We start from the raw sequence: 14,363 nt of genomic DNA on the forward strand, positions 1-14,363 counted from the left end.
TTTAATCTCGAATTTCGCAAAGTCACAAGCCGCGCATTTTAAAGGTCAAAACTGCAATTCAGGTGTGCAGGTCGCAATAAAAGATTGTAGAAGAGTTATTACTCCAACGTTTTTTTTGCTTCGGATTCGGGAAAAAAAGGAAGTTACTTTTTTTTCTTTGCGAGGCTGTATTATTCAAGCGACCGTGCGTTGTAAACCGAGCTGCAAGTTGGCTCCGACGAAGGAGGAATATCACCGCGTCGGTCTTCTCCGTATACGATAGGCGTATGCACATACGAACTGCAACGTTGCATATTGTGTGTAAATGATATACAAATGACGGCACGGTCTGCCGTGTTTCGCCCGTTTCGACGCAATATTCCCGCGTCGAGACGCGCGACGGTGGAGGGGAGGGGAGGGGAGGAGGGGAACGTTTTCTCGTTTGCAGTTTTTCGGTCCCAGGGGCAGCATCCCGGGCGTACGAATGTAACGGTTCGCGTACGCCGTCGCTCCAATTCCTCTCTTTGATTCCTTTCGCGTCTCGCCACGCGCGAGGTATTTCTCCTTGAATACGCGCGTGCAAGAAGCGCGCAACGCGCGCGCGGGGACTGGCACAATTCCGCGAGAGACGTCGCGTGTGAATTTACGTATTTACTTACGCTCGGGACAAATACTGCGAGACGGCCGAAGAGAGAAAACGCGTAACACCTTATACCCACCTTACGTCGCGGCACTTTTGCGTTATTTGCCCGACGATCGACGATACGAGAGATACCGGTCAATCTGTCTGTCCGCCGGTTATAACATAGTGCGCGATTACGTCGAAGCGGTGGACAGATATCTTTCGCTCTCGGGTTAATAAAAAGAAAAAAGAAAGAAAAAAGGAGGATATTACAAATTTTATTACGGAGCACGGCCGTATTATGCGTAAGCGTCACGTAAGTGACGAAAATGTAAATCGTATAAAATGCACCGCGCTCTGCGAAACGAGTTCTCGCGACGGCGGTGACGGCGACGGCGACGGCGCGTCGCACTGCACGGGAAGAGTCGATGGAACTCGATCTTCTGTGAAATCGAATTGCAACGCGGTTTCCCTCTACGTGGTCGACAAGGCACGAATGTCAATGCACACGTCGCTTAGCTATTGTATTCCGGAGCTGCAAGAGTCTCGCTCCCGCCACCGTGATCTCTCACCCTTCCCGCCGGGATGGAATGCGAACGAACGCAGGAAGCAAAACTCTGAGACATCGCGCTAGATATCTCGGATATATGTATGTGTATATATACATGGTAGACTTGGCTGCTTAACCGAGGGTCTCTTCCGTTTCGGTAAACCAGATTAGAAAATACCTACAGATTTATCTTGTGGAATGCGGGCAAAGTTATATTACATATCGCAAATTTTTATTGGCTCAATTATCTACATTGTTCTTATTTAGATTCCGCTCACGTTCCATGAACGGTCTACTTTTTTTTTTAATTCTGTTTATGTTGTCGTTTTATGATCTGTCCACCTTGTACTTTGATCTTTTTATTACTGCTTTATTACTGGTTTTACTACTGATAACGAGGTAATCGTCTCTTTGTTTTACGTTTCGCGTATACATTTTTTTCATTTGTCTCTATGAAATTATTTATACTTATTACATATGAATTGATTTCAATAAAAATTCTCGATAAAATCGTTATTTCTGGGTTTATTAACATGATTCTTTCGCGTTAATAAATTTAGAGTGAAAGATTTACGGAGGTATATCGCTCTTATCGGTACATTTAAGTGATATACACGACAAGAGGCGAGGAGAAAATTCCGAGTTCACGTGGGAGAATCTATCGGCCATAGCTCGATAAAAAATCGCTAATCGCATCGCTTCGTATCGCACCTGACGCCTCACAATGCTTCATCGGGGTTCAGTAAAACGCAGCTCTGGATTAGAATCGTGTTAATGCAATTTCTGTCGACAGCTATTGTAGCATTATCATATCTAACTATAATAATTTGAACTGCACGCAAATATACCTATTTATTTTATATTTATTTCTGTACATCTGAAAAGTGTATAATGCACTTACAATTAGATCTCTTTAAGATCTCTAACCATTTTTTAATACTGGTATTATAGATTACTCAATAAGATGTAAGATCATACCACTGACATATTAAGGATTCACTTACTAAATTAATTTAACATTTGAAATAATAAAAAATATAATAATTATAAGCAATTATAATCATTTATTTCCATCTAATCTAATTTTTAGAGTTGAATAAATCCCATGTGTGTGCTTTTTTTTATTTCTTCAAAAATTTGAACGTTTCTTTAGAATTTTACCACATCGTTAAAAACTTATACATGATTTGTTTCTATGAATAAATATTTGAATTGGAAGAAATCGTAATAAGATACAAAGTTGCAAAAAGTAGTGTCGCAAGCAATAAATCCAATAGATCGTGCAGAATTAAATATTAATGTTCCCTGAAATGAACGCGCTTATTGCCAGCAGGTCTACCGAAGTCTTTCGAAAGACAGAAAATTATAGAAGAGTACAAAAATGCAATACCCACGTGATCTTTCAGCTTAAGAAGATATGTGAGCAGACATGTGAAAAATTATTCCAAGAAAGATTTCTGACGTCTTAAGTAGGGTATACGAGCAGTTCCACGTATGTGATCGCATAACGCATAAATTGCGTACTACACATTCTATGCACACATAAATCACATGCTATTTATTACTTACTGCGTATTTCACCTCAATTTATAGACAAGTAAAACGACACATATCACCAACATGATATCATGATAATGACGCAAACTCTACAGCAAATGCATAATAATAAATGACACATCGCATGAAAACTGAAATAAAGATTGAAATTGTTTACATATTACGCAAACATATGATAAATAATAAATACGATTTAATAAATATTTATTTAATTATTTAAAAATGTCGAAATGCAGGAGGTTAATTAAAAATTCCGTTGAAAAATTATTTTAAAAAACATGGTGAGAACATATACATATGTATTAAAACTGCGAATATGACACAAAAAGATTAATCTTTGCGTAACTTCTTTGCGTGATAAATGCACTAAATTTAATTCAATATGATAATTAATATACGACAAATGTATTCTGTCATTATAATATGCAAGCTTCTGTCTTACTCATCATACATATATTATTTATTATCTGACTCATCACCGTCGTTTTTTAATTGTTATTGTCATTTTTACGTCATGTGTCATATTTCATCGCAAAAATAGTTGAATCGTCTTGTAGTATTTCTTAGGGCATCAGATCACTTTATATAATTTGTATGCACGTCGTATGGCGTCCCTCCCGCGGAAAGCAACAAGTTCGACCACGATCGGGGGAGACCACGTCTCTCCTCTCCGTCGACGTCGGACATCGCGTTACGTAAATGTGCTCCAGAATTAAATGAAACTTTTATTCTGTGCGTATCGAATGAGAATGTGCGTCGCACCTCTCGGCGCTTCGCGCCCACGACGCGGTAAGGGGGTGAGAAACAGAGGGTCAGGGGAGAGAGGGTAAGTTACGCGTCGACGTATGATTTCTCTGGCGCCCCATGAAACGCGCATGGCAGTTGGAACGGCGCGTATTTAAGGGCTGATCTCCGGCTGTTCTCGCCACTGTCACACGGTTCTCGCACGGATCTCACGCCGGCCACCCCACGCGGCGCTCGCCCTCGCAACCCTTCGTTCCTCCTTCTTCGCCGAGCCGTCGTCCACGTCCACGTCCGCGACCAGCGCCGACGGCGATCTCCGCATTTTCTTCACGTCCACGTCCAACCTCGTCCATCCCATCGCGCGCAACACCGCGAGAGAGAGAGAGAGAGAGACACCCCTGCACCGTCCCGCCGCACCGTTCCTCCCGGACTTTTGTCCGAGCCGCCAAGTCGGAGCGCTTCGCGGAGCGTCGTCGGGGGTACCAAACATCCCCCCGTGCGAACTCGCGGTCCTGCTTAGGGTGACACACCGGGGCTCCTCTGCAGCCTGCCGGCGCGATAAACTGCGATAAAGGGGGTGAACGAGCGCGACGAAGCCGTAAGAGCTCCTCCGTTTTCGCTGACCATCTCCTCTTGACGACCACCTTCTTTGCTATCTTTGCACTCTCGCCAGGTTGGTACCGTCCCGTTGAACGTTTGTATCTAACTTTAACTCACTCGAACAGAAAGATGCTTTTCAAGAAAAAGAAAAGTCATACGATAGGATGTTCGCATATATGGCCGTAATGGCCGGATTCCCATTTCTTCAAGCACCGATGCGGAATATTACATCTCTTGCAGAATCTTTCTTAATTTCGCGAATCTGATGAGATACGTCGAGTATTAAAGTAGATTCGTTAAAATAATTATACATAAATGTAAAGGATTATAACATATAGTATCATAATTTATGTACACATAGGAATATATAAAACTTATATAAATAAAATTAATATATATATATATATATATATATATATATATATAAAACATATTTTTTCATATATAAATATTTTGATATTTGATACAATATTTGTGATATTCGATACGACTCTGTATAAAAGTTTGCATCGGTGCTTAAAGGTCTATTCTGTCACGTCTGAAAGATTCACGTCCGAAGAAGTGAGTTCGTAAAGTATGAAATATGTTGTGTAGAAAACTCTTCGATCGACATTCCTACTTTACTTAACTCAACACTCTGCAAGAAAAGGAACAACTTAACAACAAGTTTGCGTTCAATTTAATTACCTAATATATAAAAAAGTTTTATATTTACCTAATTCTAGGGATCAGGTGTATTACCACCTACTCTCTCTTCCAGGAATAACTCTTATACACCCACGAAGAATATAACTTCATTAGGGATTGAAATGTTAAAGCGGCTTCGAGGCAATCCAACCAATGTAATTCGTTTCAGTGATGTTTTTCTTTTTCAAAGGTTGCGTTCAATCTACGATTTACGTAGCAAACGCGCTTATGTATCTCTTGGCGTACATATGTTGGAAGGCAAGAGCGTCGAGTAGGTACGATCTTCTTTTGCGCGCGTTACATTAATATAAAAATAAATATTAATATAATTTTTCTACTGAATTCCAAGAATTACTTTAAATTAAATACAGGAAATTATTATTTGTGCAGTAAGTGCAGAAAATTACGGTACGAGTATCAATTGACTTTTTTCCCTTTACTTACTACGATTACGTTTTTCTTTGACATTTTTCCTTGGAAGTACTTGTCGAGTGGCAATGAATTTATTTCACGTGCACGAGGAAGCGGACGCGGGCGGAGATCGTCTGATGAAAAGAAAACTGTGCTTTATATACGGGTGAAACATTTGAAATGGACGTTCATTTTTTATGTGTATAGTGCGTCATCTGCATACAAATCGAATTCTCTGTTTACATCATTATTAGCCATATTTCACATAACGTATCCTAGAATCGAGGGAAAGAGATATTTCGTCAAAAATTCCGAATCGATTCTCTCGTTGATAATAGAGATACACTTTTCGAGGCACTAATAATTCTTGAATCACGAGGAGACGAGAGTGAGGGGCTGAGCTTATTCCGCGAAATAAAATCGGGGAGGGGCAAGTGCAAGACATTATTTGGCGCTCGACGTAAAGTAGATTTCAACGAAACTTTTAATTAGAAATTTAATTACCGCAATTATACAAGACGTCGAAGTTCTCGAAAACTTGTGATAAATCGCGATCTATATCTACTTTTTATTCAAGAAAAATCGATTTCAAATTTTATCGGGCGCGCAATTTCACGGTAATTCTGAGTACTCTATACATATCTATGACGTACGTAACGATGACGCGATAAAGCTCACACAAAGTGTGGGGGCACACCTTAATCTTCTCGGAGGATTAATTTCCAAGTTTGACAATCTTAAGTTCGCATTCGAATGAGGCGCGCTACGACGAAATTGATGACGAGCATATCAAATTTATTTGACTATTTCGTGACGCGGGAGGCCGTCTGCTCTTTTAAAATGTCGAACATGCAAATTGATATCTTGAGAAATGGGATAAACCGCGCTGCTGGGTATCGTCTCTCGACACCGTCGCTGATAAATGCGCTTGAAATGGCCTCGTAGTTCGACCCGCAAATAATTAATCCTTCGATGAAGATTCAAAGTATATATAGTAAAGTTAACGTGAATTTATGTGTTGTATATAAATCCAGCGGTTATACCACAGCACTTCGATTGCGATGTATATACAGGGCGGGGAAGTACTACACGTCAATCATTACGCGAGATCGGTTTTTCGCTTCTCAATTTGCGTTCCATTCCGCGAAACGATGAATGTTCTGCAATACGAGCGGAATGAACACAACAATCGGATTACGAATCATGTATTGATTTAATCAATTCTCTCTGTATTACGCTGTACGTATTACGTTCGCGCAATAATTTATAAGCTCGGTCCCCGTATAAACGAGATGTAACACGTGGCAGTTACAAATATCGCCCTCATTAGCATTCAATTAACGCCGACCCTTAATTCATTATGTGCGCGATTCAACCGCGCGCGCTTATCTTTTCTTTTCGCTCGTTAGTCTTTAGATTTCATTTCTCTCCGGCGCGTTAATTGGAATCACCGCAAAGGGATGGAACGGGTAGAGAAAGGAGTAAAAAGAAAAAAATTGTAAATTAGCTGTTGTTTTAACCAGACAAGATTTGCGACGCAACTATACACATATATATATTTTTTTTCTAGCGTGGGAATTTATAATCTTCTCAGTGTTTTCCATTACTTTGCGCATCGTAAAACGGATCGGAGAAATGAATTTCGCAAATCTCGTAGATGCTCGTTTTTCTTCAGATGTATATCTCGTAGATGCTCTTTTCTTTTTTTTTCCTTTTAATATTGTATCGCTCAAGGTGCTCTCTCAATCGCTCGAAATTGTGCGCAAAATCCTTGATCGTATATTACGTAGTTTCGAACGAAATCTCATAAAGAGCGGATCTTCAAACTTCAGGCTCGAATTTCTGGTTTCTCATTAAGGTTAATATTGAGAATCGCGTTGTCTCCTCCTTGCAGACAGCTTAAGAACGACGCGTAAAGGGGAATAAATCCGGGACCTTATTATTACCGGGACATACGGAGAAACTGACATTTCGAAAGCGTTTCGCGAAAAAGTTTCGCGGTTGATGTCGCGCGTGTAAACAGAAGGGCGGATTTGGCGGACAGGCGAGAGAATCGTTTGTTTTAAACTTTATTATACGAAATTTGTAACGCCAACTTTCGCCCGAAGGCGAACGCGTGATACCGAGAGAGGTGTACTAATCTCTTTCTGCTCGGGGTCGGGGGAGAGGCGCGCTGCAGCGCGGGCCATATTCTACATCACGACGAGGCTCTGCGGTACCTCTAATACCATATACACAACTTTCGCAAGTTTAATCGCGATCGTAATACGGAAGGCACAAACTCGTAATACCGGCGCCCCGGTATATCAACATTCATATACCGTCCGCGGACATCTTCCCTGTGCGCCGAATGACGCAAACTCCCCGTGCACCACATTAAATCGCGCTAGTTTCTAACGAGCGAGACTGTTTCGCCGCCGCCATTCCGCCGGATCTCATTCTTGAAATACGAGAGAGAGAGAGAGAGAGAGAGAGAGAGAGAGAGAGAGAGAGTTTTGGAGAGGCTTCTGACTGCTCGAATCGCGAAACGATAAGATCGATCGATGACGTTTCCTTGCCCGTTTGACTTTATCTTAAGTGAACGACAGGTGTGTCACGACGTTCCGCGCTGAGATAATTTCCGCTATCCATTCGCAATCATGATATTCACCATTGCTCATTGGAAAGAGCTTGAAAATTATTCGTTTCCTTTTTATGTTAAGAGAAAAGAAAAATTATTAAAATAGCTCGCGGTAAAGGACAATTTTAAATAGCTAGAATATTACGTTAAATTAGTAGCTTCATTAAAATCTTAGCGAACAGGGACATATGGCTCGTTAATGCCACATTCCTTCGTGTTAAACTCATTAAAAGCTGTCCTCAGCGCTCGCCGGTAAATTATATTTGCTTAAAAAGTACGATAAGACGGTTGTGTGTATGTGTGTGTGTGTGTGTGCTGCACAGTCACAGAGAGCATTGTAAGCGAGTTTCCGTCCTAATGGACTTTTATATAACGGCCATGTATGCGCAACGAAGTAGTAGAAAGCAGCTTTTCCGATTTATTAAAATCGTGCTCTTTAACGAGCAATAAACATAACGTAAAAGAATCCTACCACTAGACGAAAAGCTTTTTCATTAGAAGCGCATACTAGCGTTAGCTATCGCGGAATGTGACACCATGGAATGTGACGCGAGGAGAACCGAACTTTTTTGACGCCCACGTAAGTGACTTATCGCCCACCCGAGGTGAATTCGTGTTCAACGTTCTCTCTTTTCATTCTTTCCTTTCGCCGAAATTGCTGCATTTATTGGCACACGCGGGTAATACTTGTAACGAAACATTCCTTCGCCAACGTCCGACTTGCAAATGCAATTCGATAGGATCGAGAATTTAAGATATTACCTCCTCGTGCCTGCTCCTTTCTTGACAAACTGATTTTTCTCGGAAGCAAGAAAGAACAGTATAAAAGCAAATGACAAATTAAGTAACAGTGAATGTGACGTAACATGACGCCTGGGTATAGAATATCCAATAAACTGGAAATATAAAGATTCGTGGGATAATCAATTTTCTTCCCACGAATCTTTATATTAAAATAATAAGTGGAGAACATTGATAAAGTATCGATGTCGGCGATCTCATTCAACAATTTTTCAGTCTCATTTCGTCTTGCAACTCAATTATTTTCAATATCTTTCTAATAAAAGAAACATTAAAAATAGTTTTCTACGTACTTTACAAGAGTACTACACTCGGGGAGAAATGATCGGGCTATAGATATTGAATCGACGTCTACAGATATCGAATCGACATTTATAGACCGTCATTTCTCCCTGAGTATGTAATAGTGGAAATACAGAACAGTAGATGGATAAAAAAAGAGCGAGAGAGAGAGAGAGAGAGATTAAGAGGGAGAATTATACTTTTACATTGTAGGCATAAAATCGGCAGTCGAGCCAAAAAAATTGGGACAAGTGATAGGAATTCCGATACAGCGAATACAGCGAAGATAGGTATTCCAGCAGTCAATTCGGAATAAATCTTTAAAAATTTGATTATTATTTTGATCGAGATTTACTAAGACTGAATGCTTTCAAGAATTTTATTGAAGAAAGAAGTGGAAATTGAAGAGAGGATTAAGGAATTTTTCAAGGAAGCTGAAATGCTATGTAAATCTTAGATCAACTTTCAAATTTTTTTATGTTCAGTACTAACATTATATATTATATTTTGAGGCTATTGCTGTCAACTAATTGCTTCTCTATTATAAATCACTTCATGTCAGGTTTGGATGGGTTTAATTATTCTATTAAATTATTAAATTCGTCGTCCTTTTTTGATTTTTTTTTGACGAGAAAAGTCAGTTTCTCAGAAAAGAAAAAGTATGAGAAGGAGTATCTTAAATTCTCGATCTTTTCGGATTGCACATCTGTATCGCGATTGCTCGCGGTAGCGAAAAAGCACATCTCGTCGAATTCTTCCACGGTATTAATATTTCATCTCACCTTCAAAGATAGCCATGCGAAGTCAATTCACGTAATATGTATGATTCGTGTGATATGTACGATTCACGTGATATGTATTATTCCGTTGATACCGGTGAGACGGTGCGGCGGCGGGCTCGATCACAGTCGGCACTTTCAAGATACACGTATAATGTTTGTGCGTATGCATAATGTCACTCGCATTAATGATTCAGGGGAGATTCCAGGGCAAAATATATATGATATATTCCGTGTATTACGTTTATATCTGCATTTTTCATATACATATATTTATATGATTTCCACAGTCCTTCGATTAATGGTATAAGAATTTTTTAACGCACATTTTATTATTTTTTATTATAGGAATTTTACATACTTTACACGTTTTTATATTACAATATTTTTATCAAGGCAAACGCGAATATCTGTTCATGTTTTTTTTACATATATATACATACATATACTATATGTATATGTATATGATAATATAATCATTCTTACATATGTATTATTCTATAAGATATTTTTCGCTTATAATTTCGAACCTATAATCCCGCGTTAATAATAGCGTTTCTATTCTGTTGCGGAAAAAAGGCGATTGGCCTTTATTAACTTGGTATCGCGGTATTATCTTGGTTCATCCTTTTCTAATCACTTTTAAGAATATTTAAGAACATTATGGAATCGAAAGTTTGTAATTACTTTCGGCTATTGTGTTTCTTTGAATTTCCGACATGCCAAAATCTCTTTCTCTCTCTTAAAAGTTTCCAATCTACATAATATATTCTCAGCTGCTTATTGCTATCTTTTATTGTTGCCATGCCTGATTTTTTTTTCATGACTGCGTTAAGCCTAAAATACACCTACGCTTGAGTCGCGTAGGTAATAGTTACGCACATCCAGGCACACACGTACATCGAAATGTATGAAAACGCACGTTTTTAGCATTGAGTTGTATTATCTATTCGTCGCATCGCCAATATTTACATACATGCGCTCGCAGTTGGTGATAAGCGAACGCAAACAATGCTACAATCACCACTCTAAATCTTCGCGCTTTCATTTCGGCATTCCAAATCGAATTTTTAATCGTCGAAAGTTGCAAATTAATTACATGAAATTACCATTTAGGCGTGAGACAGGCTGATGTCCTAACACAAAGGCTTCTTTGCCCGAGGCAAATCTTAATTAATCTTCCCCCGTTTGTTGTTTCTGTTTATTTTTTAAAAGTATGTGATTTCTTAACTAAGTTTTTTTTTACGTGATTGTAGGCTTCTCTTTTTAAAAAACTTTTTTATTATTTTACACGTGTCCTGATGAGATTCATCGAATCGTTAATCTCGTTAACTCTTCTACTGGCTTGTCTCTCTTTATTTTTAGCAGAACGAAACTTTTGCGGACGTCAGAAGTGATCAGCACGGGCGCAAATGCATTTCTTACTCTGATCCTCTTTTTTTAAACTTGGATATTATACAGGAATCATTTTATATAGCTTAAAATATGCGGAAAAGAATTTACTTAAAATAAATAAATAAATAAATAAAAAGAATTTCGATCATATTTTTCAAATGTCATCAAAGGCACCTCTTAAGCAATCTCACGGTCCCGCGGTCACTTTGGCAGATTTATGTCAAGAAGACGAATAGACAGAGTTCCTCCTGAATGTTCGCGTACGTCAAGGTGCCTTTCTTTAAAAAGGATTTCTTGGCACACACATATTTTCTTCTTATACTCCCGGGATTTAAAGCGGCGTGTTTTATTTTACTTTCGGCGACACGTGCAATGTCTATGTATATTCTACCTGTCTCTCTGTATGTGGGATGCTCGGCTTGCGGCATACATAAAACACGATTACCGGGTTCATCAACTGCGAGCGTCGGCGAATCAGCAACAGGTTGCCTATTTGCCTCGATCCGTGCACTGCAATTGTATATATACACAGCTCGCCGCTCATCGTATAATGCAACCGCACGGCAAAATATTATTCCAAGGGTACACTCGGCGTATATATCATAAGGAATCTCGGTGATGTCAGGTGTGAGACTGAAATTGATCCGCTCACGTAAGATGAATAACGTATAACGTGCGACAGTTAATTTAGGGTGATTAATCGTCTCCTCATTAAGTTCGCGACGAATCGCAAGGAGATACCTATCCTTGAGACTGTTATTCGTAGTACAAGCTAATATATCCTCGGAATATACCTTTCAAAGTATATTTCATGTTTCTTATTAATTAACTGATAATTAAACGTTTCTCATTACTTTCTTTTGCTTTCGGATAAAAAAATCATTAATTTTCTGATGTGCATTAATTAATGAGTAAAATCCTCTTTTTTTTGTAGGCGAGAAACACTAATACGAGTAATAAATTTTATCCGAGTTATTTCTTGATTAACGGAACCTGAAATTTTAACGTGTTCGTAAAACACCGCGGAAAAACGAGGGATCTTTGATACGGCTCGTTCCTTCCTCTTTCGTTCTCTTGTCTTTTACAAAGACAAGAGGCTATCGAATTTATTCGCCCTTGTCCACAGATGCAAATTTTTGTTCCGATCCGATCTTATTTGATGCTATTCATTCGAATAAAAATAAAAGAAAGATTATTGGGCACGGGCATATCGACGTAACGCGATTTCTTCTCTCTCTTCGAATTCGATCGTGAAATTCTCTCTTCTGTCCTTATCAAATGAGTTCTATTTACGCGCCTTTCAGATCGCCCTGTCTGTAATGCAACGCTCCACCTTTCATTCTCGGCCGACTCTTATCGTCTCTAACATTTCTCTCGTATACACAATAAACTATTCATCTTACGTGCGTCTGGATAGAGTACATTTATGGCATGATACACGGTCTGGGCGCGGTATGATAACTGGAAATGCGTTAAAGTCGCGCGACGTGGCGCGATATCTCTATAAAATAAAGAAATATTATTGCGTCCTTGAGTTTTGAATTTTACGGAAATTTTGTACTGCTTAAAATATACGAGAGGACTGTCACTTTAAAAAGAGAAAAATGTTCAAATAAACATTTTTCAATAAATTGAAATTGTATTTAGGTGATAAAAATTAAATCGAAAGTTACATTGATTTAAATTTAGAGGTATCATTGTCCAACCGACTTTAGAAAATTGACTTCACAGAAATTAATAATAAGCCTTCTTGAATACTTCACACCTGCCTGATTGAATTTTATAGAGGTATTGTACATGTACACGGATTAATTATACCGTTCACCGCTTATTTGTATACACGGTCACGACGGCTGCATCTAAAGTTTAAGGCTAATCGCCCTTTGTAGCGTGACCGTTCGCACGCTAACGCCGCAAGATAACGTCGAGCGGCTTACGACATTTTCCTTCCGGATTACGTGATCATCGACACGTGAACGTGACATCTAATTCTCAATAGGTTGCCGTTTGTATCGAGGAAATCGTATGCCTAGGAAGTCGCGCGATACCCTGCGGGTCAATATATGCGGGCAATACACACTCGCTTCGGTTATACACACGCACGGTACATTGCGCCTCTGAAGCAAGAAAATGGAGCAGGGATCTCGAAGGGAAATTTACCCGCAATTCAAATGTCGTCATTTGCATGAGCCGTCTACTTTGAATTTTGACGATTTTAGATTCTTTAAATGCAAATTTTTTTTACGTATGCATACATGTGTAGAAATATTTCCTTCCACGCCATTTCAGCGCGATCGAACGAACTTAAAATTGATCATTCGCGCCTGAAGTCGAGACGACAATATACAACTGTAGGAGAAAAATAATTTAGCTATCGCAGCAAAATTACATATTGTTTTCTATATGCATTATCACTAGATTACTGTATAATTGACATGAGAGCAAACAAATTTCATGGTGTCGAAACGAATAATACAACTGCAGGAGAAAAATAATTTAGCTATCGCAGCAAAGTTACATATTATTCCTATATGCATTGTTGCTAGATTGCTATACATTTGATGTGAAAGCAAACAAATTTCGCTACGATAACCAGCTGTTCCAGAGGGACAGTAAAATCTGTTTTGCTAGCAAAATAGGACAATTTTGCCGAGTAAATTTGCCCGTGGGAACATGTTAACTTGTTATTAAAGCAAACAGTCTCTCCGCAGAAAATTATCATGATATGATTGTCGTGATGGAATGTCGATGTAAAAATAAATAAAATTACGAGAATGTAAAGAAAGGAAGTGGGAATAAATTTATTACTGGAGTAAAAACAGCTAGTTTTTGCACACCGAACGAAGCGAATGAAATTATTCTTCTTAACATAAATTTTTTTGTCATATAGCAATTAACGAATCTAGCAATTAACGATCTATTGCAACCGCTTAATATTTATTCTTACGACTAAATTTTCCATCTTCGCGACGCGCTATTTTGCAAAGCTAAGGAAAGCCGGTGAGATCGGCGTAACGAACGAGCACTTTGTTCTTCCTTACAGCCCGAAAATGATGAGCTCGACGCTGATGATTCTCGTGTCCGTGACGACCATGGCAGCCCTCTCCGGCGATGCCCTCGCCACGCTGCCGGCCCAGTGCAACTCGGGATATCTCGACGAGCTACCGCCCAGAGTGCGTAAAATATGCGTGGCCATCGCCAGATTATGGGACGTCAGGGACATGAATGACTTCGTCGACGACAGAGGTAATCGTCTATAGCGGCCGCGGGCCGAAATCGTTTCGCTTTAACCGTCGCGCACGTCACGCCAGGCGAACGACCCTTTTAATTTATTTA

The 14,363-nt window shown here is 39.3% G+C and overlaps 1 protein-coding gene across 4 annotated transcripts in view; it reads left to right on the plus strand.

Moving 5' to 3' along the window:
• LOC105448801 (myosuppressin) overlaps positions 1 to 14,363 on the plus strand; it is a 33,545-nt gene that overhangs the window by 16,437 nt on the left and 2,745 nt on the right. For 2 of the 4 annotated variants that reach the window (XM_011687575.1, XM_011687574.1), the window contains exon 2: positions 14,071 to 14,273. In XM_011687575.1, coding sequence (XP_011685877.1) covers positions 14,078 to 14,273 — 196 coding nt within the window. In that variant the 5' untranslated portion in view covers positions 14,071 to 14,077. Of the gene's footprint in view, positions 1 to 3,638; positions 4,126 to 9,241; positions 9,300 to 14,070; positions 14,274 to 14,363 lie in introns of those variants that run through there. The other 2 variants (XM_011687573.1, XM_011687576.1) reach the window with 2 other exon arrangements.

Source organism: Wasmannia auropunctata, unplaced genomic scaffold, assembly GCF_000956235.1.
Source record: "Wasmannia auropunctata unplaced genomic scaffold, wasmannia.A_1.0 LD336078.1, whole genome shotgun sequence".
Lineage (NCBI taxonomy): Eukaryota > Metazoa > Arthropoda > Insecta > Hymenoptera > Formicidae > Wasmannia > Wasmannia auropunctata.